Genomic DNA, 23,874 nt, shown 5'->3' with positions numbered 1-23,874 from the left:
GTTTTTATTTTTAATGTTAAAATGTCCTATTAAAAATGAAAATACCATGCCTGGGGAAGAATGAGATTTTGTTTTGTATTTGGATTAGAATTTGACAGTGTTACTCTTTCAAACAGGCCTATAAGAGCAAAGCTAAAACCAGTCTTGATACTTTCTAACCAGCAAGAGAAACAAACCATATTGTTTCAAAGGAAGCAATAAATATCAATACTCACAATCAGAGATATCTCCAGCTCTTTGCAGACACTTGACTCCGCCTTCTCTAGGATTTCATCAATATTATCAATTGTGTCTTCAGAAGTCAGTGATTCTTCCACAGAGAGATCAAAAGCCTCATTTATAAAAAATAAAAGCATGAAATATCTCATTTAATTATTTCAATAAGTACCATGTCCTTATAACTGGAGCAGAACATTAGCCTATTCACTGAGCAATGTGGGGGAAGTAAGAATACATAGAAAGAAAGTACTACCCTCATGTAACTTATGCATATAGATGTATCACACACATAAAAAAAAAAAAAACCAACAGATATTTTTTATAGTTAGTGGTTAACAGAGGTAAGAGAATACAGAGGAAAAGTATGGGGGAGGGGAACAGAGACAAAATCGAGATGTTTGGGGGGAATAGTAAGAGTTAGTCTTGCAATTTTTTTTGTAAAAACTGGTTTACAAAACCTTGAATGTGCTGGTGGCAAGCTTAAATCTGAAAGTATTAGGCAGGCAATATTAGGTCTTGAACAAGGAAGCAATATGATTATAACTTGTGATGACTTACTAGTATTTAGGAATCTGGAGACTAAAAGTTAGAGACTAAACTCAAATGGTTCCATTCATTAGAAAAACAAAGGTATTTTCTATCAGGAAATAAACTTAATAGTAAGATATTAAATAGAATAAAATCAGGGGCCTTAATTATAATATAGAACTAAAGATCACAAACAGTGACTTTCGTTTCAAATAATCAGACTGTGGAAATGAAAGAAAAAGATAACGAATAATAAACCTAAACAGAAAGATAATTGTGATCAATAACAAAAGAGAATAAAGCAATAATTTACTTATATTAATTATCCATAAGAAAGTACCAAAAAGGAAACAGCCTAAGTGCCCACCAGCAGATGAATAGATTAAAAACCTGTGGTACATCTACACAATGGAATACTACGCTATTAAAAAAAAGTAACTTGCCCTAACTGGTTTGGCTCAGTGATAGAGCGTCGGCCTGTGGACTGAAGGGTCCCAGGTTCAATTCCAGTCAAGGGCTTGGTTGCGGGCACATCCCCAGTGGGGGGTGTGCAGGAGGCAACTGAATCGATGTTTCTCTCTCATCGATGTTTCTAACTCTCTATCCCTCTCCCTCTGCCTTCCTCTCTGTAAAAAGTCAATAAAATATATATTTTTTTAAAAAGGAACTCTTACCATTTGCAACAGCATGGATGGACCTGGAGAGCATTATGCTAAGCGAAATAAGCCAGTTGGAGAAAGATTAAGTATCACATGATCTCACTCATTTGTGGAATATTATGAACATAAACTGATGAACAAAAATATATCCAGAGGCATAGAAGCATCGAACAGACTGTCCAACCTCAGAGGGAAGGCTGGTGGAAGGGAGGGTTAAGAGATCAGCCAAAGGACTTTTATGCATGCACATAAGCATAACCCATGGACACAGACAGTAGGGGGGTGAGGGCATGTGCTGGGGGGTGGGACGGCTGGGGAGAGGTCAATGGGGGAAAAAAGAGACATGTGTAATACTTTCAACAAAAAAAGAAGTTTTTTTAAAAAAATCACCTGGCAAGAGCCAAATGGGGAAAAAAAAAGAAAGTACAAAAAAATCAGTTATGGAAGTAGCTAGAAATTAACTTGCGTTTTTTCCAAAACAAAGAAATTCGTATTTGGAAGTCATTCACACAGATTGCCCTTGCTAAGGAAGTTGTAAAGCAAACAGAAGAACAGAGAATCAATAACAAAACTAGGCTAAAATTTAATTAGCATTCTGAGTACATAATATAGAACCACATGCCCCCACACCGTTTGGAAAATTACATGCTGTTTTTATAACAGTAAACAAGAACTAAAAAGAATGATATACCAAACATCTTCTCTAATATCTAATATCAACTAAGACTAAGAGTCTCTATTTAATTTAGGTATCTTTAAGATCTTTAAGATATCTAAAACTCAAAAGATTTAAACAACGCCAATTAGCATATTTTAAGCATGACCAGTTAACCAACTAATCTTAAAATTCATCTTGCTAAAAAAAAAACAAAAAATAGGATAGCTATACTATCCTCTAAAGCACATGTATTTTTACATGCCCTTATCTCCACATTATAGCTGCAAAATACACACTACTTGTAATAAACTCCAGTGATATTATCTTACACCTATAGCTTGAAGTTGTCTTTATATAGGTCCTGAACATACTACAAATATGTAAATTCCTCATTCCTCCATCTCAGCACACACATTCTCATTCATATTCATTCTCTTCCTCCCCGCATCCCTCAGAAGAGGGGTAAGTTACATTTGGAATTTTTCTTTTAAATTCCCTGGTTTGTGCCACTGAGCAAGAGCTCTTATTACCTTTAAGGTGCTCTGGAACCACGCTACAAGACGTTGTAGAGAAACTTCTGTTTCACTCCTAACACTGGTGAGCTCCTCCCTTTTATCACACTTCCAGTCATAAAATTTCTTAAGTATTTCTTCAGAGTTTGTCCCTTCGTTGGCCTGTCCATATACTGCTTCTAAAGAGGTTGACAAATCCTGCAGAGATATATTTCTGTTTATTAACTTCCTACTAGGATTAAAGCACTGTATTAGAACCTGCGAGACAGAAATGTAGTATGTTGACCCTCTATCCTTGAGAATTTTATAAATAAAACAGAACAATTAGACAGACACAAAAGCATACAACTACCTAGAAGCTGACTTGTTTGGACTCTAATAGTGTAAGTTTACTAAGTGAATTAAGGTTACATAGAGAAAGCTTTATAATCTTAGGCTTGCTATTAAGAAGAAAGCCCCCTATTTTCTCTGGCTTTAAATTAGAATCACTACTGTTTTATCCTGACATGGAAGTTTCCAAGACCTACTACTTAATAAAAATAAACTACACATCGCCGAAACCGGTTTGGCTCAGTGGATAGAGCGTCGGCCTGTGGACTGAAGGGTCCCGGGTTCGATTCCGGTCAAGGGCATGTACCTTGGTTGCGGGCACATCCCCAGTGGGAGGTGTGCAGGAGGCAGCTGATCGATGTTTCTCTCTCATCGATGTTTCTAGCTCTCTATCCCTCTCCCTTCCTCTCTGTAAAATATCAATAAAATATATTTAAAAAAATAAATAAACTACACATCAAAATATACAAATAATTCCAATTAAGGAAAGACACCAAACATATATGTGTACTTAAAAGCATTTTTTAAAGAACTGGAAGAAACAAGAGAGCCTGCTGGCTCTCTTGAGAAATCAAACTGAAGAAATGTCACAAAGACAAGAAAAAACTTAATAGAGCCTGAAATTTCCATCATAAAACTCTGAGAAAGCCTTTGGAAGACAGAGAATAGCACTAAGTGAATACAATCTGTGCAAGTTGGAGAGGACTGTACCATCTGTGGGAAAAGAGAACTCTCTTAACATGCAGAACAGATACACATATATTCATTAACATATTAAATACATTCATATGAAATGTTTTAAATGTTTTTATTGATTTTAGAGAGGAAGGGATAGGGAGAGAGATATAGAAATATCAGTGATGAGAGAGAACCACCGATTGGCTGTCTCCTGCATACCCCCTACTGGGGATCGAGCCTACAACCCAGGCATGTGCCCTTGACCAGAATCAAACCCGGGACTCTTCAGTCCGGAGGCCGATGCTCTATCCACTGAGCCAAACCTGGTAGGGCCATTCATATGAAATTGTAATTCCATTAAGAAGAAATTAGAATCAAAGAAGAGAAGAAAAACTTTTGCAGCCATTAGTACTATCTGAAGTCTCCAGGTAAATGCTAATTTCATCTCTCAAATGATAAATATGTGTATTTAATGCTATGTATCTTTTTAAATTCCAACCTGCAATGTTTTCAAGCGTTTATTAAGAGGTAACTCATCTACTTCCAAAATAAAAACTTCTACTGCCGTGCACAGTTTCTGTTGCACTTCATTTCTTCTGGCAATCAAAATATCCCCTTCATTCTGAAGGAAGAGAAAAAAGAATAACCATCATTAATATACACACCCAGTGTTTTTACACATTGACCTATATGAAAAAAATTGATCTTTAGCCCAGCTGGTGTGGTTCAATGGTTGTAGGCAGGGCACATAGCTGGGTTGTGAGCTTGATCCCCAGAAGGGGGCAGCTGATCAATGATTCTCTCTCATCACTGATGTTTCTACCTCTCCCCCCTTTCCCTTTCTCTCTCAAATCAATGAAAAAAACTTTTTTTAATTGATCCCTTCAAAACAGTAAAATTTAAATTACATTCTCCAAACACAGTAGCAAATAAGACAAACACCTCTCCTTAGTTCAGGGATGGGGAACCTTTTTTCTACCAAGAGCCGTTTTGATATTTATAAATCAAATGGCCATAAAAAAATTATCAACTTAAAAATTAGCCTGCTATATTCGGTCAAACATTGTATTAACTCACCACCTAATGCCTTGGCAGGTCCCGACCAAATGAATTCTCGGGCAGGACGTGCCCACCCCTGCCCTAGATCAACAAACTGACAAAGAGCTTTCTTTCTCTTAATTAAAATAAGACATTTAAATTCAACAATCCTGTTCTGCTAATCTTTATTTTTTCCCATTATTTCTGCAACAATGAAATTTTTGTTTTTCTTAAGAAAAACATTCAAGTTCCTATTAATTACACATTGTCTCCCCCTATTCCCATCCTACCCTCAATGGACACAGACTTGACTAGGGGTGGTGAACATACAATATAGAGATGATGGACTGTATTATATAACTGTACACCTGAAACCTATATAATTTTATTAACCAATGTCACCCTTCAACAAAAAGGAGGAAAAAAAGTTAGTGTAAGGAGAAGTTTATAAAGTACCTATAGCATTGCCAGTGTTTCACTGAGATTCAAAAATTATTACTTCTGTCACTTTCTTCCTTCCATAATCAGAAGTGACCAGTTAGGGTCTAATATGTAAAATAACCCAAATCTAACCTTTCTCCAAATTAAATATTCCTGACATTTCCTGAGGCCTAGTTATTCTGTTCACTCTGCTCATTCAGAGCCAGTTAGATGCCAACTGACCAACCTAGGTTTGAATAGGGAATAAGACTTTCAGAAAATACTCCTCAGAGGCAGAAAACACCGACACTTAAGATTAGACAGTTCCATAAGAGTAACCAACGGGGGAGAAACCAAGATGGCGGCATAGGTAAGCACCTAAACTGCTGCCTCTCACAACAATTTCAAAACTACAACTAAAAGACAGAAGGGACACCATCCAGAACCACAGGAAAGCTGGCTGAGTGAAAATTCTACAACTAGAAGGAAAGAGAAAAGCTCACAGAGAGTTGGAGGTACGGCAAAGGGTCTTTGTGCGCGCAGAGAGGAAGGGCGGCTGAGAGCCTGGCTGACTTTCCCTGGCGGAAGGGGGAAGGAAGCCCCCGACCGCACTGAACCCCAGTTCTGACTGCACTGAACCCCAGTTCCGGGCGAGCCCCTGGGGACCCACGCTCTTACGGGGCGAGTCTGGACTCTCGGGCAGAGACTCGGGAGCCGGGGAAGGCAGAGGTCTGAAGATGCGCGCGTGCCAGTGCGCACAAAGGCAGCGGAGGTTGCCACAGGCTTTCCCTAGTGGAAGGGAGTCAGAGGCTCCTGACTGCACTGAGCCCCAGTTCTGACTGCACTGAACCCCAGTTCCAGGCGAGCCCCTGGGACCCACGCTCTTGTGGGGGGAGTCTGGACTCTTGGGCAGAGACTCGGGAGCTGGGGAAGGCAGAGGTCTACGAGTGCGCGCAAGGGCAAGGCTGACGGGAAGCCAAGACTGTCTGCTCCGCCCTGAGACTCCACCCCATCCAAGCTGAGCACAGAGGCTATTGCAATTTGGCAAGTCTAATCCTATAATGCTGTCTCCAGCACCGAACTTCTCCCAGCATAGACACAGCTGATCCTTACAGCCAACTGGCCTGGAGGTCAATTCCTCCCAGTGATACCAACAACAATCAAGACTTCATTACAACAAGGCTGTACACACAGTCCACAAAGGGGTGCACCAAGAGTGTCCACCTCAGGTTAACTGGGGATGCCGACCCACTGGGCCATATAGGAAACCTAGCACACAAATTTACCCTACCAACTCAGGGAAGCAGTGAAAATGCGGCGTCAAAGAAACAGATCACAAACGAAAGAAATGGAGGAAAACAAACGACTGGATATAGAATTCAAAACCACGGTTATAAGGCTTTTTAAGAATATCCTAGAAAAGGCTGATAAATATAACGAGACTCTCGAAGATATGAAAAAGGACCAACTAGAAATTAAACATACACTGACTGAAATAAAAAATATTATACAGAGACCCAAAAACAGACTAGAGGAACACAAGAATCAAGTCAAAGAATTGAAATACAAAGAAGCAAAAAACACTCAACTGAAAAAGCAAAAAGCAAAAAAAAAAATCCAAAAAGTTGAAGATAGTGTAAGAAGACTCTGGGATAACTTCAAGCGTACCAACATCAGAATTATGGGGGTGCCAGAACAAGAGAGAGAGCAAGATACTGAAAACCTATTTGAAGAAATAATGACAGAAAACTTCCCCCACCTGGTGAAAGAAATAGACTTCCAAGTCCAGGAAGCACACAGAACCCCAAACAAAAGGAATCCAAAGAGGACCACACCAAGACACATCATAATTAAAATACCAAGAGCAAAAGACAAAGAGAGAATATTAAAAGCAGCAAGAGAAAAACAGTTAATTACCTACAAGGGAGCACCCATACAACTGTCAGCTGATTTCTCAACAGAAACTATGCAGGCCAGACGGGAGTGGCAAGATATTTTCAATGTGATGAATAGCAAGAACCTACAATCAAGATTACTCTACCCAGCAAAGCTATCATTCAGAATTGAAGGGCAGATAAAGAGCTTCACAGATAAGAAAAAGCTAAAGGAGTTCATCACCACCAAACCAGTATTATATGAAATGCTGAAAGGTATTCTTAAAGAAGAGGAAGAAGAAAAAAGTAAAGATAAAAATTATGAACAACAAATACATATCTATCAACAATTGAACCTAAAATTCAAGTGAATTAAAAACCTGAGGAACAGAATAATCTGGTGAATATAATAGAATCAGGGGCATAGAAAGGAAGTGGACTGATAATTCTCAGGGGGAAAGGGGTATGGGGGGTTCAGGAAGAGACTGGACAAAAATCATACACCTATGGATGAGGACAGAGGGGGGGAGGTAAGGGCAGAAGGTGGGGTGGGAACCGGGTGGAGGGGAGCTATGGGGGGGAAAAGGAGAAACAATTGTAATAATCTGAATAAAGATTTATTTAAAAAAATAAAATTAAAATAAAACTAATAAAACCTGAAAAAAAAAAAAAAAGAGTAACCAACGGATGCAAAACATTGGGGGGTGAGGGCATGTATGGGAGTGGGGGGGGGGCAATGGTAAGATATGTACACATATAATACCTTAATAAAAAAAAAATTGAAAAAATAAATAAATAAAAAATAAAGACAAAAAAAAAAAAAAGGTTAGACAGTTCCAAACACAAGCATAGAACTCACAAGTACTAAGGAAAACAATGACTGTTGTGCCAAATATCTTTATATAAAAAACAAGGAGTTCTGCCCAGCAGCTCAATATAATAAACTAAAGAAAATAAGAGGAAATAAATATACTGTACCTACACTAATAAAGAATTCATGTGAAATATTCCTTCTTCATATCTCTCTCCTCCCCACAAATAACAACCTCTCAACAAATGGTTTAAATAGCATTTAATAGTAAGGCAGAGTCCAAAGCTACAGCATAAAACACACCTCAGACCAGAAGACAAGATCCTTGGTAGCAGGTGTGGTAGCCACCCTGACTTAGTCTCCTGCCCCTCAACAACTACTATCTCTTACAGGCATAGCATCCAGGGTCCCTCAGGGGGTATGCCCAGTTGCAAGAGTTCCACCAAGTACTCATAGTCTATAGTTCCTACCCATCCATATACAATTTACCAATCAGGGGTTTTATTTTCCTAAACAATATTGCCTAGTAACATGACAAAAATATTTTATCACATTACCAAGGGAACTAACCAAAGATCAAATTCTCATGCAAAAGTGGAAAAGATTTTGTTAACCCTTTATCTACAACCACTATTCCCTACCTTTCTTACAAGCAATAAAAGGAATCAAATAATGATAAAGATACTGTAAAAATTAATATGTCGTGCAAAGTATCATTATAGTAGCTGCAGTCCTGCTTTCTCAAAAGATATTTCCTTAAACACCAAAAAAAAATCATAATAGAGAGAAATTCTTGACCCACCACATTTTGACAAGTTTTAATCTTCTCCTGAGCCAGGCTGTATTCTGCCCAAATTATCTCTAATTCATTCAAAGAAACTGGGGTAGTAAAGCGCTCTTCATCCAACATTTGTATAGCATCCGAAAGGTCATTTCCCAAACGAACACTGATGTTAACACGTCTATTTAAAAAAAAAAAATAGAAAAAGGAAAAGATAGAGAAAATTTTTAAGTTGGTATGAGAAAAAGTTGGGCTTAAATATTATGGTCTAAAGTTACTATTTATAAAATTGGCTATAAAAAGGTACTTTTTAAACTTTATATAAAACCATAAATAACTTTGGCACGAAGTTTTAATTAAAAAATATATATGACTGAGAGAAAAATTAAGTATTTTTTAAAAACTTTATATAAAAGGACAACTTCAAAAGTCTGCAGAATTTAAATATCAAATCGACCTTCACTTCTTGTCGACAATTAGATTTGTAAATATATTTTTACAAATTTTAGACTTAAATTACCAAGACTACAGGCACACAACCCTTGTACCCTAATAAGCAGACCAGCATTTGTAGACTTTTAAAAAGAAATGTAAAAAGAAAAGGCAATCAGAAAGGGAGGCCAACTAGCAAAACTAACAAGGTCCATTCATATTCTTTTTTCTAGCTTCCAGCTAGATTGCCATCATTCGAGTAGCACATTATGTCTTCAAATATAGATTGAAATATATTGGATTTTTTGGTCTGAAGTCTGTTTCACATCTTTGCAATGTAGCCACTTAATTTTTCAAGGTATGTCAAAGGTTGATTAGCCGAGGGACCAAAATACTCAAAACTATTTAGACACTTATAAACTAGACTAGAGGCCCGGTGCATAAAATTCGTGCACTCAGGGGGTGGGTCCCTCAGCCCAGATTATGAGAGGGCACAGGCCAGGCCGAGGGACCCCACCAGTGCACAATCGGGGCCAGGGAGGGACACGGGAGGTTGGCCAGCCAGGGAGGGACCACGGGAGGACTCCAGGGCCCATTTCACTCAGTCCCAATTGGCCGGACCCCAGCAGCAAGCTAACCTACCGGTTGGATTGTCTACCCCCTGGTGATCAGTACACATCATAGCGACTGGTCAACCTGTCGACTGTCTGCCTCCTGGTGGTCAGTGCATGTCACAGCAACTGGTCGACCAGTCAACTGTCTGCCTCCTAGTGGTCAGTGCATGTCATAGCAACTGGTCAACCAGTCGACTGTCTGCCCCCTGGTGGTCAGTGCATGTCATAGCGAGCGGTTGAGCATCTTAGCATATCATTAGCATATTACACTTTGACTGGTTGAATGGACGACCGGACAACCTGCCACTTAGCATATTAGGCTTTTATTATATAGGATGCCAATTCATGGATTTATACTGGAGAATGTTTTCATTGGACAGAAGACCAACATGAAGCATTCATTGAGGGCAATTTCTTAGTGTTTCAAAGTACATGAGAAAATGAATTACTGGTTTAAGTTCTGTGTGTAGCATGAAAGGGAACTAGGTTATTCTGAGAACTATTTTTTCCACATTTCAGAAAAGTATAACAAATTTTTCCTAACCAGCAATAAAGCAATCCTCTATTAGATAAAATACCTACATAATTCACATACAAAGTCTGAGAAATGCTAAATAAACTCTGCACAAGACTTGCTAATCCATTTTTCTTTTGACTCCATGATGACTACATTTTTTCTTTCTTTAGACAGAGTATAATTAATTTAGATTACTGAAATCTTTAGCTTTAGTATAGTCCTGAAAGTAACATCAAGCAAAAAAACTGGAGGTAGTAGTTCCCCATGTGTTGAACTTTTAATTTCACTCTCACAGATGACTTTAGGACAATATAACTCCTTCTACTAACAATGTAACACTACAAAATTTGTTTAATCAGGAGTTACTATTTTTAGTTTCTCTCTTTAAAGTTATAAAAATACAAAGTTAAATTTCAAAGCAAAAATGGTGGTCATACACAGCACCAACTAATTAACAATTACTTTAAATTATCCTTCTCAAAAATATGCTCTTACCTACCTAATTTCTTTCAATCTTTCAACCTTAGCTGCTAGATTTTTCATTCTGGTACCTACATGAGTCTTCAGAGTGCTTTTTAAATGTTTAGTTAAATCCATGATGGTTGCTTTTTCTTGCTGAAACAAAGAACAAAACAAGCACATCCTAGTGAGACCGAAATAGGAAACTGTATTTTTACTGTTATTTAAATGATTTTTAGAAATAATTAAAATTTTAAAGGTTAAAAAACGTTAGGCCACAGGGTAATAAACAATGATTTTCCTACTAGTTCGGATTTGAAAAGTATAATCTATTACAGTCTTCTGCCTTCATACAGACTAGATTCATACAGTGGAACTTCGGTTCTCAAACTTAATTCTTTCTGGAAGGCTGTTCAAGAAGCGATTTGTTCCAAAACTGAAACAATTTTTCCCATTAGAAATAATATAAATTAATCCATTCCAGACCCACAAATGAATCTCTGTTTTAACCTTTCTTATATACAGTACATGTCTAATAAACACATCTTTTCTTAAATTTAGTGAACCACCCCCTACCAGCCTTAAATGAATCACTTTCAGCACTTGTTCCAAGGGTGTCTTTCAGGAGGTCAGTATACAGCACCTTCACTTTTTCACATATCACTGCTTCTGAAATGCTGTCACTGGCCAACTGCTTTGCATTTATCCAAATCAACAATTTTTCTACCTCTTCAATTGCCTGTGATTGTTGCTTTGTGAGCACTCCTGTACCCTTAGCAAAAATTAGCCTTTTGATGGCCTCTTTGTTTTAAAATTGTGCTAATCATTTATTTCACCAGCAACAAAATTCTCTTCTTTGTTTGTGGTCTGAGAGATGTTTTTTGTGATGCTGAGGAACTGGCATGAAAAGGCTATCACTCGAATAAACTAAAGTTTTGTTCAACAACCAAGTCATTTTTTCCATGAACAACTTGGTCGAGAACCGAATTGCTTGAGATAGAGACATTCGAGAACCAAGTTTTGACTGTATTTCAGAGGCCAAATAGAAACAAAATTTCACACACTGTATGCCTCAATACTTACATTTTAAAAAGATAAATGAAAGATCATCCTAGAAACAAAATGATTATCAATGACAATTTCTTTTCTTGAAAGTCTTATGTCATTCTGCATTACTAAAGAACCAAAAATATCATTTCCCAGACCCAAGCTAGATTAAACTCCCTGATTCTAAGTGGTATCTCAAAGATATGTCTACCATGATTATCCAAAATAATGTATAGAGTTGTAATATGGATAAAGACCTGGTAATTTTATTCTAACACTAATACAAACTAAGTTTTATATAAACATAGAACTTTTATTCAATATTTAAACAACATGCTCTCCAGTCCTCACATTCTTTCAGTTAAATAGAGAGTGCCAGCCGTGGCTGATATGGCTCAGTTGGTTGGATGTCATGCCATGCATCAAAAGGTTGCTGGTCCAATTCCAGTCGGGACACATGCCCAGTTTGGGGCTCAATCCCAGGTAGAGGGTGTGCAGGAGGCAGCTGATTGATGTTTCACTCTCACATTGATGTTTCTCCCTCTCCCTTTCTCTCTCTCTAAAAATCAATTTAAAGTATTTGTTTAAAAGAGAGAGAGAACAGTAACATTTGTTTTTAAGTCTGTTTCTATCCATTGTGTTGTTAGAATAATTAAATTACATAAATCTAAAAAATGGGATGGAGAAAATAAAAAGTTGTTAATCTTTGAAAATGTGTTTAATGCTTTCCAGAGAATCTATGAAAGCTTATATTTAATACAAATTGCTAATGAATTACATGTAGATAAGAACTAGCCCCACACCAGACCCCCCAATCCAGGGTTTCAGTGCCAGGAAGAAAAGTCCCCATAACTTCTGGCTGTAAAAACCAGTGAAATTGAAGCTGAGGGAGATGGAGGGCTAATGGAGTCCCAGGCAGTTCCTCTTAAAGGGCCCCCATATGGACTTACTCGGACTCACTCCCCCTGAGTTCCAGTGCTGGGGCAACTCAACTGAAACTCAAATTGGGGAGGGGGGGCCTGGTGTGAACTACTCTGAGAATTAAACACTCCAGGGTGACAGGGTGATTCACTCCTCAGGAAGCCTATTTTGATCAGTTTTACATCCTGAGTCTCTACCACATTCTCACCATAAATAACAGAGAAAAATCCCCTCAAGCTTCCAGCAAGGGGAGGAGAAAAAAAAACATTTTGAAATATGCTAGGCCAGTGGTCAGCAAACTGCAGCTCGCGAGCCACATGCAGCTCTTTGGCCCCTTGAGTGTGGCTCTTCCACAAAATACCACGGCCTGGGCGAGTCTATTTTGAAGAAGTGGCGTTAGAAGAAGTTTAAGTTTAAAAAATTAGGCTCTCAAAAGAAATTTCAATCGTACTGTTGGTATTTGGCTCTGTTGACTAATGAGTTTGCAGACCACTGTGCTAGGCCTTCCTGTAATTCTTAACAAGATCTGCCCTCAGGGAAAACTTATTTAAACAGAGTCTAACTAACCTGGGGAAAGGGGAATAACCAACTCCCACTTTAGCCATCTGTCTTACCTAAAAGGTTTGGATGGGAATGAGAAGCATGTGAGAAGTTCGCAGTCCAGAGGCACAGGCTCATTAAAAGACTGAAATCTTCTCAGTCGTTTAGGACTATAAAACATTTCTCTTCCCTTCATACCTTATCACCACATTACTAAAAGCCTAGTTTTAGCAGTTCCTTTTACCTAGTACATCATGCCCAGCTATCAAGAAAAAATTACAAGACATTAAAAGACAAAAAAACTCAGCTGGAAAAGACAAAGCAAACCTAAGAATCAGACCAGGAATTTAAAACATGTTATGATTAACATGGTAAAAGCTTAATGGATAAGGCAGACAGCATGAAAGAACAGATAAGCAATGTAAGCAGAGAGAAGGAAATTCTAAGAAATGCCAGAGATCAAAAACACTGTAGCAGAAATGAACTAATATTTTAACAGGCTTACCAATAGACTGAATATAGCTGAGGAAAAAATTTCTATAATCCAGGATATGTAAATCATATGTCCACTGAAGGACTTGTATAAGAATATCCACTGATTTATTCATGATAGCCAAAAAGTGGAAACGACCTAAATGCCCATCAACAAAAGAATGGGTACACTTTCAAATGGAACACTACTCAGCAATAAAAATGAACACACTATTGATACATACATCATAGATAAATCTCATAGACATTAAATGAATGAAGCAAGACACAACAGAGTGTGTATCAGAGGATTCCCTTTATATAGAGTACAGAACCAGGAAAACTATACTACGATGATATAAATATGATTTAAATATGATATAAATATATGATTTACGATAAATCAGAACACTGGTTGCCCTGGGTGGAACGGAGGATAGGCTGAAAAGAGGCACCAAGGAACTTTCTGAGGTTGAAGGAAATGTTTTATATCTTCAGTACGTAAAGCAGATGACCTGTAATCTACTTATTCTCTTCATGGAAGGGGACAGAAGAAAATCCCCAGAGAAAAGAATAAAGGCAGGTGACTAGTTTAACCTGTCAACTAGACCTCTCAAAAAATAAACGATTTTCTAGGAAGAGACTGTATCTCTGAAAGGTCCTTAGCAGGATGTCCCTAGCTAAAGAACTAGTTATAGTGGATAGAACCCAAGTTTTATTGATTTCTGAGACAGAGCTCCCTGGAGAATGTCACATACGGATTTAAGGGCTAAGGATTGAATTCAATTACCAATGGACTTAATATAAGGTGACAGGAGAAGATTTGACTTCGGGTGGTGGGCACACGGTGCAATATACAGATCTTGTAACATAGAAACCCACACCTGAAAACTATATGTTCATGCTGACCAATGTCACCCCAATCAATTTAATAAATAAATGTATTTTTTTAAATTACCAATGGTCAATGATTTAACCAATCAGGCCTTTGTAATGAAACCTTGATTTTAAAAAAAAACAACAAAAAAACACAAACCTCAGGATGAGGTTTCGATGAACTTCCAGACTGGTGACCAAATCCATGTACTAGGAAAATGTCAAGCAAGAGACATCCCTATCCCCTATTCCCAACCCCACCTCCACCACCACCCCATAACTTCCCTGATGCATCTCTTCCTTTTACTCAGCTATTCAATTCTCTCCTTTAGTAATGTTTAAAAATTTCCATTGTTAAAAGTTTTGTTTTATTCAATCCTCATCTGAGCACATGCTTAGAAAGAGGAAGGGAGGGAGGAAGTGGAGGAAGAAGGTGAGGGGAACACCTATGTAAGAGAAACATCAATCAGTTGCCTTCTGTATGTGCCCCAAGCAGGGATCAAACCCAAAACCCAGGTATGTGCTCTGACAAGAAATAAAACTGGCAACTCTTTGGTCATAGGACAATGATCAACCAGCTGAGCCACTTGAGCCAGGCATAGTTAAAAGTTTTTTTTAAAAAAAAAAAAAACACATAAAAGGAAACATAAATGTGAAAATATTAATCTTTTAAATATCCAATGAAATCCAAAGATGATCAGTCTGGAGTATAAGAAAAAAATTTCATCTATAAACTAATATAAAGTAAGAAGGAGAGAATGAAGAGGGGGGAGAGGAAGGGAAGGAAAGAAAAAGTGACAGAAAATTTAACAAGACTAGATGAATACAGAGATCCCAGTTGGTCATTCTTTACCTTACTTCAACCACTGAGCATACCATACCTGCAGTTCCTGGGAAGTCTGTTCTACTTTCAATTCTAATGCCTTATAACTTTCGAGAAGAACCTCCTTCTCTGTTTTAAGCTTTTCATTTTCTTCAATCAGTTTCTGGTCCTGCTTAATTTTTGCCAGGCTGACATTAGACCCTAAATTAAAGTCACCAATAGCCAAACATTCCCTGTTAAAAACAAATTCACTCATTTTAAAAACCAAACTGTGTAAGGCTGACAGAGATCAGAAATCTAAACTAATTTATGTTAGGCTTTTTATACTTTAATATATCTTAAAGTTAATTTTGGAAACTATTGTAAAACTTTACCTAGACCACCACTAAAAAGTATCTTAACGCAAATTAGATTTTATGACTAAAGTCATACTTCAGAAACAATGCTTCCAACTCTCAAAGAAAATATATTCCAGGTTTTTCACAGCAATATCAACTCCAGTAAATACTGTAAAAAGCACTCTGTTATCAGTTTCTTCCAATCCTCCTCACCGTCACCCCCACTCCATTTGACAGTTTCATTCCTAAAGCACTGACAATATCCCAACAAATAGCTACATCACCTAACATATGGCATCATGACTTGGATCATGAAACAGAAATATGAATGGCTTGGTACTTATAAACATCAAATGTGGCTTTCCACTTCAAGTTTATGATTCAAAATTATGTAAAAAGTGAACTCCTTTTGTAATAATCAAGTTTTCACAGGAAGAACAAAGGGCCTCTCTTTTGATTTAAAAAAAAAAAAAAAAAAGTCAATTCCCTAAAACTCATTAAAACATTTCTAAAGCCACAGGAAAAACTTCAAAGTTTATTTGAAATTCTAGCTTTCCCTGAATAATTCAGATTTAGGGGGAGGTTCTATTTTTGATCAATGTATTCAAGAGAGTCGGCATGCTTATAACCCAGCAATTCCACTTCTAGGTATATATTCAAAGAAATCCAAAACACTAATTTTAAAAAAATATGCACCCCTATGTTCTTTGCAGCATTATTTACAATAGCCAGATATGGAAGCAACCCAAGTGCCCATCAATAGAAGAGTGGATTTTAAAAGTTGTGGTACATATATATACAATGGAATATTACTTGGTCATAAAAAAAGAATCTTACTATTTGCAATAGCAGAGATGGACCTAGAGGGTATTATGCTAAGTGAAAGAAGTCAATCAGATAAAAACAAACAATATATGAATTCACTTATATGTGGAATCTAAAGAATAAAATATCTATCTAAACAAACAAAACTAAAACAGGCTCATAGATACAGAGAACAGACTGACTGTTGCCAAAAGGGAGGGGACTTAGGGGACTGGGTAAACAAGGTGAAGGGATTAAGAAGTACAAACTGGTAGTTACAAAACAGTCATGGGGATGTGAAGTACAGCATAGGAAGTATACTCAATAATACTGTAATAACTCTGCATGGTACCAGTAGAAATATCAGGGGGAACACTTTTAAAGTATATGATTGTCTAACCACTATGCTGTACACCTGAAACTAATGCAAAAATAATAAAGAATATAAACTGTAATTGAAAAATATAAAACAAAAAATAAGAATTTTAAAAAAGGAGTTGGCATGAATAGTTGGTATATGAACTTTGAACAATTCAGTAATGATTTTCTTTCAAAATGGCTCTTACAAAAGTATTCCTTCCAAAGAGAAGAATAATACATGTTTTAGAAAAACAGAAATAATTAGTATCATTCCTCAAAATCATGACATAGCTGAGGACTCCAAAAACATAACCGTTGACTTCTACTATGACAAGGGCTTCTACCATGAATTAAATATTAGGTAAGACTAAAACCCCACCAGTCTTACTTTGGAAATGGCACATGATTTCCTACATCATTTTTATCCTTCGAGTCAAGTGTCTGCCTCCCACTTAATCGCCCCTTTGGCCTGCTGAATGTTGACTGGTTTGATCTATGCCCCCACAGAGGAATGGGGCCTTTGAGGTTCCTGAGAACAAGCTGACCAGGATCTGGTTTTTGTTCCTCACAGATGTTAGTGCTGGAAGTGAGTTTGCATTTTTCTGCAAATCCTTTCTTAGCCACCTCTTCCCCTATATCCACAGTGCCATACTCAGCCTGAGCAATAACTGTTCCATCTTGATAGGTTGCTTTAATTCTCATTTTTATTTCCTTTTCAAAAATCAAGCTCCCCAGAAAGGTTCTACCCTAAGAAAGACAGGGAAAAAAAGGCATAAGCCAGCTACACCAACATATTATTCTTCACTTGTTTCCACCCAATGTTTCCAATAATTGTATTTTTCATTCTCACATCTCTATAGAAGTGTTCTTACCTTGTTATGCAAATACACTCCACATGTGCATGAATATATTCCAATTATACACTTGCTGAAGTAGAATACCTGAAGTACAGGCACCCATATGTGTGTATTTTTAAGGTGTATCAATTAAATATCCTCAAATAATTTTTTTAAACCAATCAGACTGCTGGCTATTTTGGCCCCAACTAAATATAGTGGTGTCCTCAGAAGCTACAGCACATAAAAATAGATTTTTGATACCTAGAAAAGGAGCTAAAATTCAACAAAACTTCAAAAATATTTTAAAGGCAAAACCAAGTACTCTGGTTTTAAACACAAACAAGAACAGGAGCAAAAAACAGAACTAAGAGCACGAAATATCAACAATTTTCTTTAAATCAGCTGTCAGCAAACTGCGGATCGTGAGCCACATGAGGCTCTTTGGCCCCTTGCGTGTGGCTCTTCCACAAAATACCACGGGCCTGGGCGAGTCTATTTTGAAGAAGTGGCGTTAGAAGAAGTTTAAGTTCAAAATATTTGGCTCTCAAAAGAAATTTCAGTCATTGTACTGTTGATATTTGGCTCTGTTGACTAATGAGTTTGCCGACCACTGCTTTAAATCAACAAATTGAAATTACAGAATATGAGATGTTAGAAATTCCTAAATTCAAAACCCTCTTAAACTGAATTTTGTTTAAGGGCATAACACTTGTACAACTGGTATATAAGAAGCCATATGAGTAATTATGTATTTGCTAACTTTTAATTAATTATCCATCCTGTGCACTAAGCACAAATATACCTAAGACCTATTTTGGAAGGGAGGATATTTTGAGATTTGATTTTAATAAGGACCTGCTTATAGCTCAAAAATATTAAAATTCTTAAAATTACTTTGATACACTGTAACCACCAAGACAGAACCCTGAACTTGGAATACAATTTAATTAAATTGTAAGACTACCCCTGAAATTATCAGATGTCTTCCAGAATTAGATTACTAATCCAAAATTTAATGGAAATGAATACAAACTAGAATCTAGATTAGCAGAACATCACTGGCAATTACCACATCAAACAGTATGAGCCTCTGCCAAAATGATAAAGTTGGGTAATTTACAACTTCACTAATTTCAAATGTCTGATATTTATGACCAGGACTAGGTTAAAGTTCACTTTTACTTATATACTGTCTCAAAACCCAAAGACAACATCATTTTCTCCATCATATATGAGACTCTACTGTTAAGTTTTCATAATAGGAAAAACTATTCATATTTATTATATAAATACTAGAAGCCTGGTGCACGCATTTGTGCACTGGTGGGGTCCCTCGGCCTGGCCTGCGGGGATCGGGCGAAATCAGCTCTCCAACATCCCCTGAGGGGTCCCAGATTGCGAAAGGGCTGTTCTCGGGTGACGCACCCTGGAATCGGGCTCCCTCCTCTCTGGTTCCAGGTGGGTCACCTGAGAACCACAGCTGCCAAGTCACCACAGCTCAGCAGCTCCTGCATTGAGCATCTACCACCTGGTGGTGACTGTATGTCATAGCTACCAGTCAGACACTCGGACGGTCACTTAGGCTTTTATATATATAGATATACATATATATACCACTTTTATCAGAAATACTAACAAATGTACCTAGCAAAAGATGAGCACAAACATGTTTTTATATAATTGCTTTTAAATCATTCTATAATTCATATTTTTTATTATTTATACAAGCTTTTATATTAAGGAAAATTAGTGAAATTTAACTACACTTATATTTTGTTTTAGTTCCATTAACAAAAAATATTTAAAATCTGTGACTTGCCTGATCAAATTGGTTAACTTCTTGGCCAGAAGGAATTTGTAGTCCCCAAAGTCTATACTTTTTGGCAACACTAGAAAATTGCAGATCCAAAGGAATCTCAACTATATCAGATCGATTTAGAATTTCAGTATTTCCATAGTCAATGTATCTCACCAGACACTGGGAGGAAAAAATGAAACAAATGCTAATAATGAACTAAATATCTCAAAGAAACCACCAAAATTTGCTGCTTTCTATTAATTAGCTATAAATCAAGATACCATTTTACCTCAAACTGGCAAATAAGAGCTCCAGCAATATCCTCAAAATAAGGAAAATCCATAGTCCAGTGAGAACTCAGTGATTTCTATATTTGGTATCAAACAGTACTACTTCCAACAGTACCATTTCTCATTTTGGATTTGTTTTTAAACAACTGGCATTAAATAAATATAAATCTATGAAGCTTATGGCCCTCTCCTACCTGGAATGTTAAAATCAATCAACATTCTTAAATTCAAGCTGAAAAGACAAAGTTATCAAGCTTCCTGTAAAATTAAACCCACTCCAGTTATCAGACCTTGAAAATGAAGCAAATTCACCTTTACCTCCAGCTCTATATCTGTTTAAAAAGAAAAATACCTTATCACAAGGTCAAAGGGCAGCTTGCTTCTTAATTTAAAAAGTTAAAGCCAAATCAAAAGCAAATGCAAAATATCAACTACAGTTGTCAGTTGTCAAATTATGGGGAAAAGCTCTATTAGAAAGGTCTATTTCATTAAGATGAATCATTATTTTTGACAGTAATAAAATGTGAGATTTTTAAAAAGATATTTGAAACATTACTCAAATTGTTTAATCTTAGCATTTCCTTGTTACAAGAAAAATATTTAGCCCTAACCGGTTTGGCTCAGTGGATAGAGCGTCGGCCTGTGGACTAAAGGGTCCCAGGTTCGATTCCGGTCAAGGGCATGTACCTTGGTTGTGGGCACAACCCCAGTAGGGGGTGTGCAGGAGGCAGCTGATCAATGTCTCTCTCTCATCGATGTTTCCAACTCTCTATCCTTCTTCCTTCCTCTCTGTAAAAAATCAATAAAATATATTTTTTTAAAAAAGAAAAATATTTATAAAATATACATATTAGAAAACCAAGATGGCGGCATAGGTAAACACCTAAACTGCTGCCTCGCACAACAATTTCAAAACTACAACTAAAAGACAAAATGGACATCATCCAGAACCAGAAGAAGGCTGGCTGAGTGGAAATTCTACAACTAGAAGGAAAGAGAAAAGCACACTGAGGCTCAGAGGAGCTGCAGGAGGCAGAGGTACTGAGACAGACGCGCGCGTGGAGAGGACTGGCAACTGAGTGCGCAGCTGGCTTTCTCAAGCGGGAGGGAGACAAAAGCTCCCAACTGCGCTGAACTCCAGTTCCGGGTGAGACTCTGGGGACCCAGACTCATTCGGGGAGAAACTGGACTGTGGCAGCAGGCAGAACTTGAGGGCGGATTTCTCTCAGAGGTGCTTGCAGCGATTACACTGAGACACGGGCCTATTAGGGCAGGGCTGACGGGAAACCAATGCTATCTGCTCCGCCCTGAGACTCCACCCCATTCAAGCTGAGCACAGAGGCTTTTGCAAGTCTTGTCTCATAAGGGTGTCTCCAGCACAGGAGTTCTCCCAGCGTAGACACAGCTGATCCTCACAGCCAATTGGCCTGGAGGTCAATTCCTCCCAGTGATACCAACAACAATCAAGGCTTAACTACAACACGACTGTGCACACAGCCCACAAAGGGGTGCACCAACAGTGTCCACCTCAGGTAACTGGGGAGGCTGAGCCACTGGGCCCTATAGGACACCTCGCACACAAAGCCACTCTATCAACTCAGGGAAGCAGCCAAAAAGCAGAGACAAAGAAACATCACAAATGAAAGAAATGGAGGAAAGCAAACGACTAGATATAGAATTCAAAACCATGGTTAATAGGTTTTTAAAGAGTTTTCTAGAAAAGGCTGATAAATTTAGCGAGACCCTCGAGGATATGAAAAAGGACCAACTAGAAATTAAGCATACACTGACTGAAATAAAAAATATTATACAGAGATCTAACAGCAGACTAGCGGATCCCAAGAATCAAGTCAAAGATTTGAAATACAAAGAAGCAAAAAACACTCAACAGGAAAAGCAAAAAGAAAAAAGAATCCAAAAATATGAAGACAGTGTAAGGAGCCTCTGGGACAACTTCAAGTGTACCAACATCAGAATTATGCGCGTGCCAGAAGAAGAGAGAGAGCAAGATACTGAAAACCTATTTGAAGAAATAATGACAGAAAACTTCCCCCACCTGGTGAAAGAAATAGACTTACAAGTCCAGGAAGTGCAGAGAACCCCAAGCAAAAGCAATCCATAGAGGACCACACCAAGACACATCATAATTAAAATGCCAAGAGCAAAAGACAAAGAGAGAATATTAAAAACAGCAAGAGAAAAACAGTTAGTTACCTACAAGGGAGCACCCATATGACTGTCAGCTGATTTCTCAACAGAAACTATGCAGGCCAGAAGGGAGTGGCAAGAAATATTCAAAGTGATGAATAGCAAGAACCTACAACCAAGATTACACTACCCAGCAAAGCTATCGTTCAGAATTGAAGGGCAGATAAAGAGCTTCACAGATAAGAAAAAGCTAAAGGAGTTCATCACCACCAGTATTATATGAAAAGCTGAAAGGTATTCTTTAAGAAGAGGAAGAAGAAGAAAAAGGTAAAGATAAAAATTATGAACAACAAATACATACCTATCAACAAGTGAATTTAAAAATCAAGTGAATTAAAAACCTGAGGAACAGAATAATCTGGTGAATATAATAGAATCAGGGGCATAGAAAGGGAGTGAACTGACAATTCTCGGGGGGAAAGGAGTGTGAGGGGTGTGAGAAGAGACTGGACAAAAATCGTACACCTATGGATGAGGACGGGGGGAGAGGGTAAGGGCAGAAGGTGTGGTGGGAACCGGGTGGAGGGGAGCTATGGAGGAAAAAAGAGGAACAATTGCAATAATCTGAACAATAAAGATTTATTAAATTTAAAAATATATATATATACATATTATAAAATATTTTAAATCCAGGAAAACCACCATTGAAAAAAATAATATAGGAAAGCCCACAGAGATGCATTTACACAGCTTACAAAGTGCACTTTATATATAGCTAAACACAAAGAAAATTCATTACATTTAACAAAAACAGGAGAAAGCTTCAAGCCAATCTTCATTAACAATATGCACATGAACTAAGAAATAAACATAACTTCAGGACCAATAAAATGTTTATTTTCCTACTTAATCTTAATAGAATGAACTTTTCAAAGTTTCTCAGCAAAAATCAAACATAATTATTAAGAACTGAGATATACAAAAAGATAAAAAATTATTTAATCTATTCTTGGACAATCTAAAGTGATTATATGACAACATAAATTCAGAAGAATGTTCCTGAATCTGACCTGGATTTTTTTTTAAACAATTCATTTCTTTTATATTCACTAGGTTAAAAAAAATAAAAAATGCATGTTTTAAACCATTTAAAAACTCCCTGAACCAGATCTTATTACCACTATGAATAAGCAATGAAGGGTTAAATAAGCATCAGATTTTAGAACCAGAATAAATATTCCTTAGGGAGAAAAAAATTGAACATTTATTCCTGCCTTTTCATCACTGATGAGTTTCAGTATTTTGCATCTGTACCAGCATTTATCTTCAGAAAATAATCCACCATAAATCTACAAAGAGAAAAAGAAAGTACAATTATTTGGAATTTTAATTAATCAAAGCATGTTAAGTAGAGTAAGATAGTGGTTACCACTTAACTACATGTCAATAAATACTTTATTTATACCTTATTTTATCCTTAAAACAACCTGAACAGGCAGGAACTGTGTTTCACCATTATACAGCTGAAGTCATAAGCTAGTTAGCAGCAGAACAAGGATTCAAACTTAAGATATATGACTACAGAGTCCATTATGCTATTCTGCCTTTCAAAGAAAAGGGGTGGCATTGGGGAGGGGAGGAAAGATAAAAAACAGACAACAGAAAAAGGCGGTCAAATTAGTGTTTTCATATTCTTTGGAGATAAAGGCATCATGTTCATTGGAGCATTATTTACAAAAGCCAATAAAGGGAAACAACCTCGGTATCCACTGATATATGAACAGATAAGGACGATATGGTACATATATATACAATGGGATATTACTAAGCCATAAAAAATGAAATCTTGCTATGTGCCAACAGCAATGATGAACCTAGAGGGTACTACACCAAGTGAAATAAGTCAGACAGCCTGGCCACTGGTGGCTCAGTGGTTGAGCACTGACCCATGAACCAGGAAATCACAGTTCGATTCCCAGTTAGGGCACATGCCCAGATTGTAGTCTCCACTAGGGGACGTGCAGGAGGCAGCCAATCAATGATTCTCATCGTTGATGTTTCTCCCTCTCTCTGCCTCTCTCTCCCTCTT

General features: G+C 37.4%; 1 protein-coding gene across 1 annotated transcript in view; it reads right to left on the bottom strand.

Moving 5' to 3' along the window:
- Positions 1–23,874, bottom strand: part of STK31 (serine/threonine kinase 31) — a gene marked incomplete at its 5' end in the record, with an annotated part of 64,160 nt that overhangs the window by 25,742 nt on the left and 14,544 nt on the right. The window contains 7 exons of the mRNA XM_080665215.1: positions 216–332; positions 2,595–2,774; positions 4,084–4,206; positions 8,530–8,689; positions 10,571–10,686; positions 15,267–15,441; positions 17,099–17,457. Of these exons, the coding sequence (XP_080521341.1) occupies positions 216–332; positions 2,595–2,774; positions 4,084–4,206; positions 8,530–8,689; positions 10,571–10,686; positions 15,267–15,441; positions 17,099–17,457 (1,230 nt within the window). The remainder of the gene's footprint in view (positions 1–215; positions 333–2,594; positions 2,775–4,083; positions 4,207–8,529; positions 8,690–10,570; positions 10,687–15,266; positions 15,442–17,098; positions 17,458–23,874) is intronic.

This window comes from Plecotus auritus (genome assembly GCF_963455305.1).
Source record: "Plecotus auritus genome assembly, chromosome: 4".
Lineage (NCBI taxonomy): Eukaryota > Metazoa > Chordata > Mammalia > Chiroptera > Vespertilionidae > Plecotus > Plecotus auritus.
The sequence above is the reverse complement of the archived record's forward strand: the minus strand, read 5'-3'. Positions and strand labels throughout refer to the sequence as shown.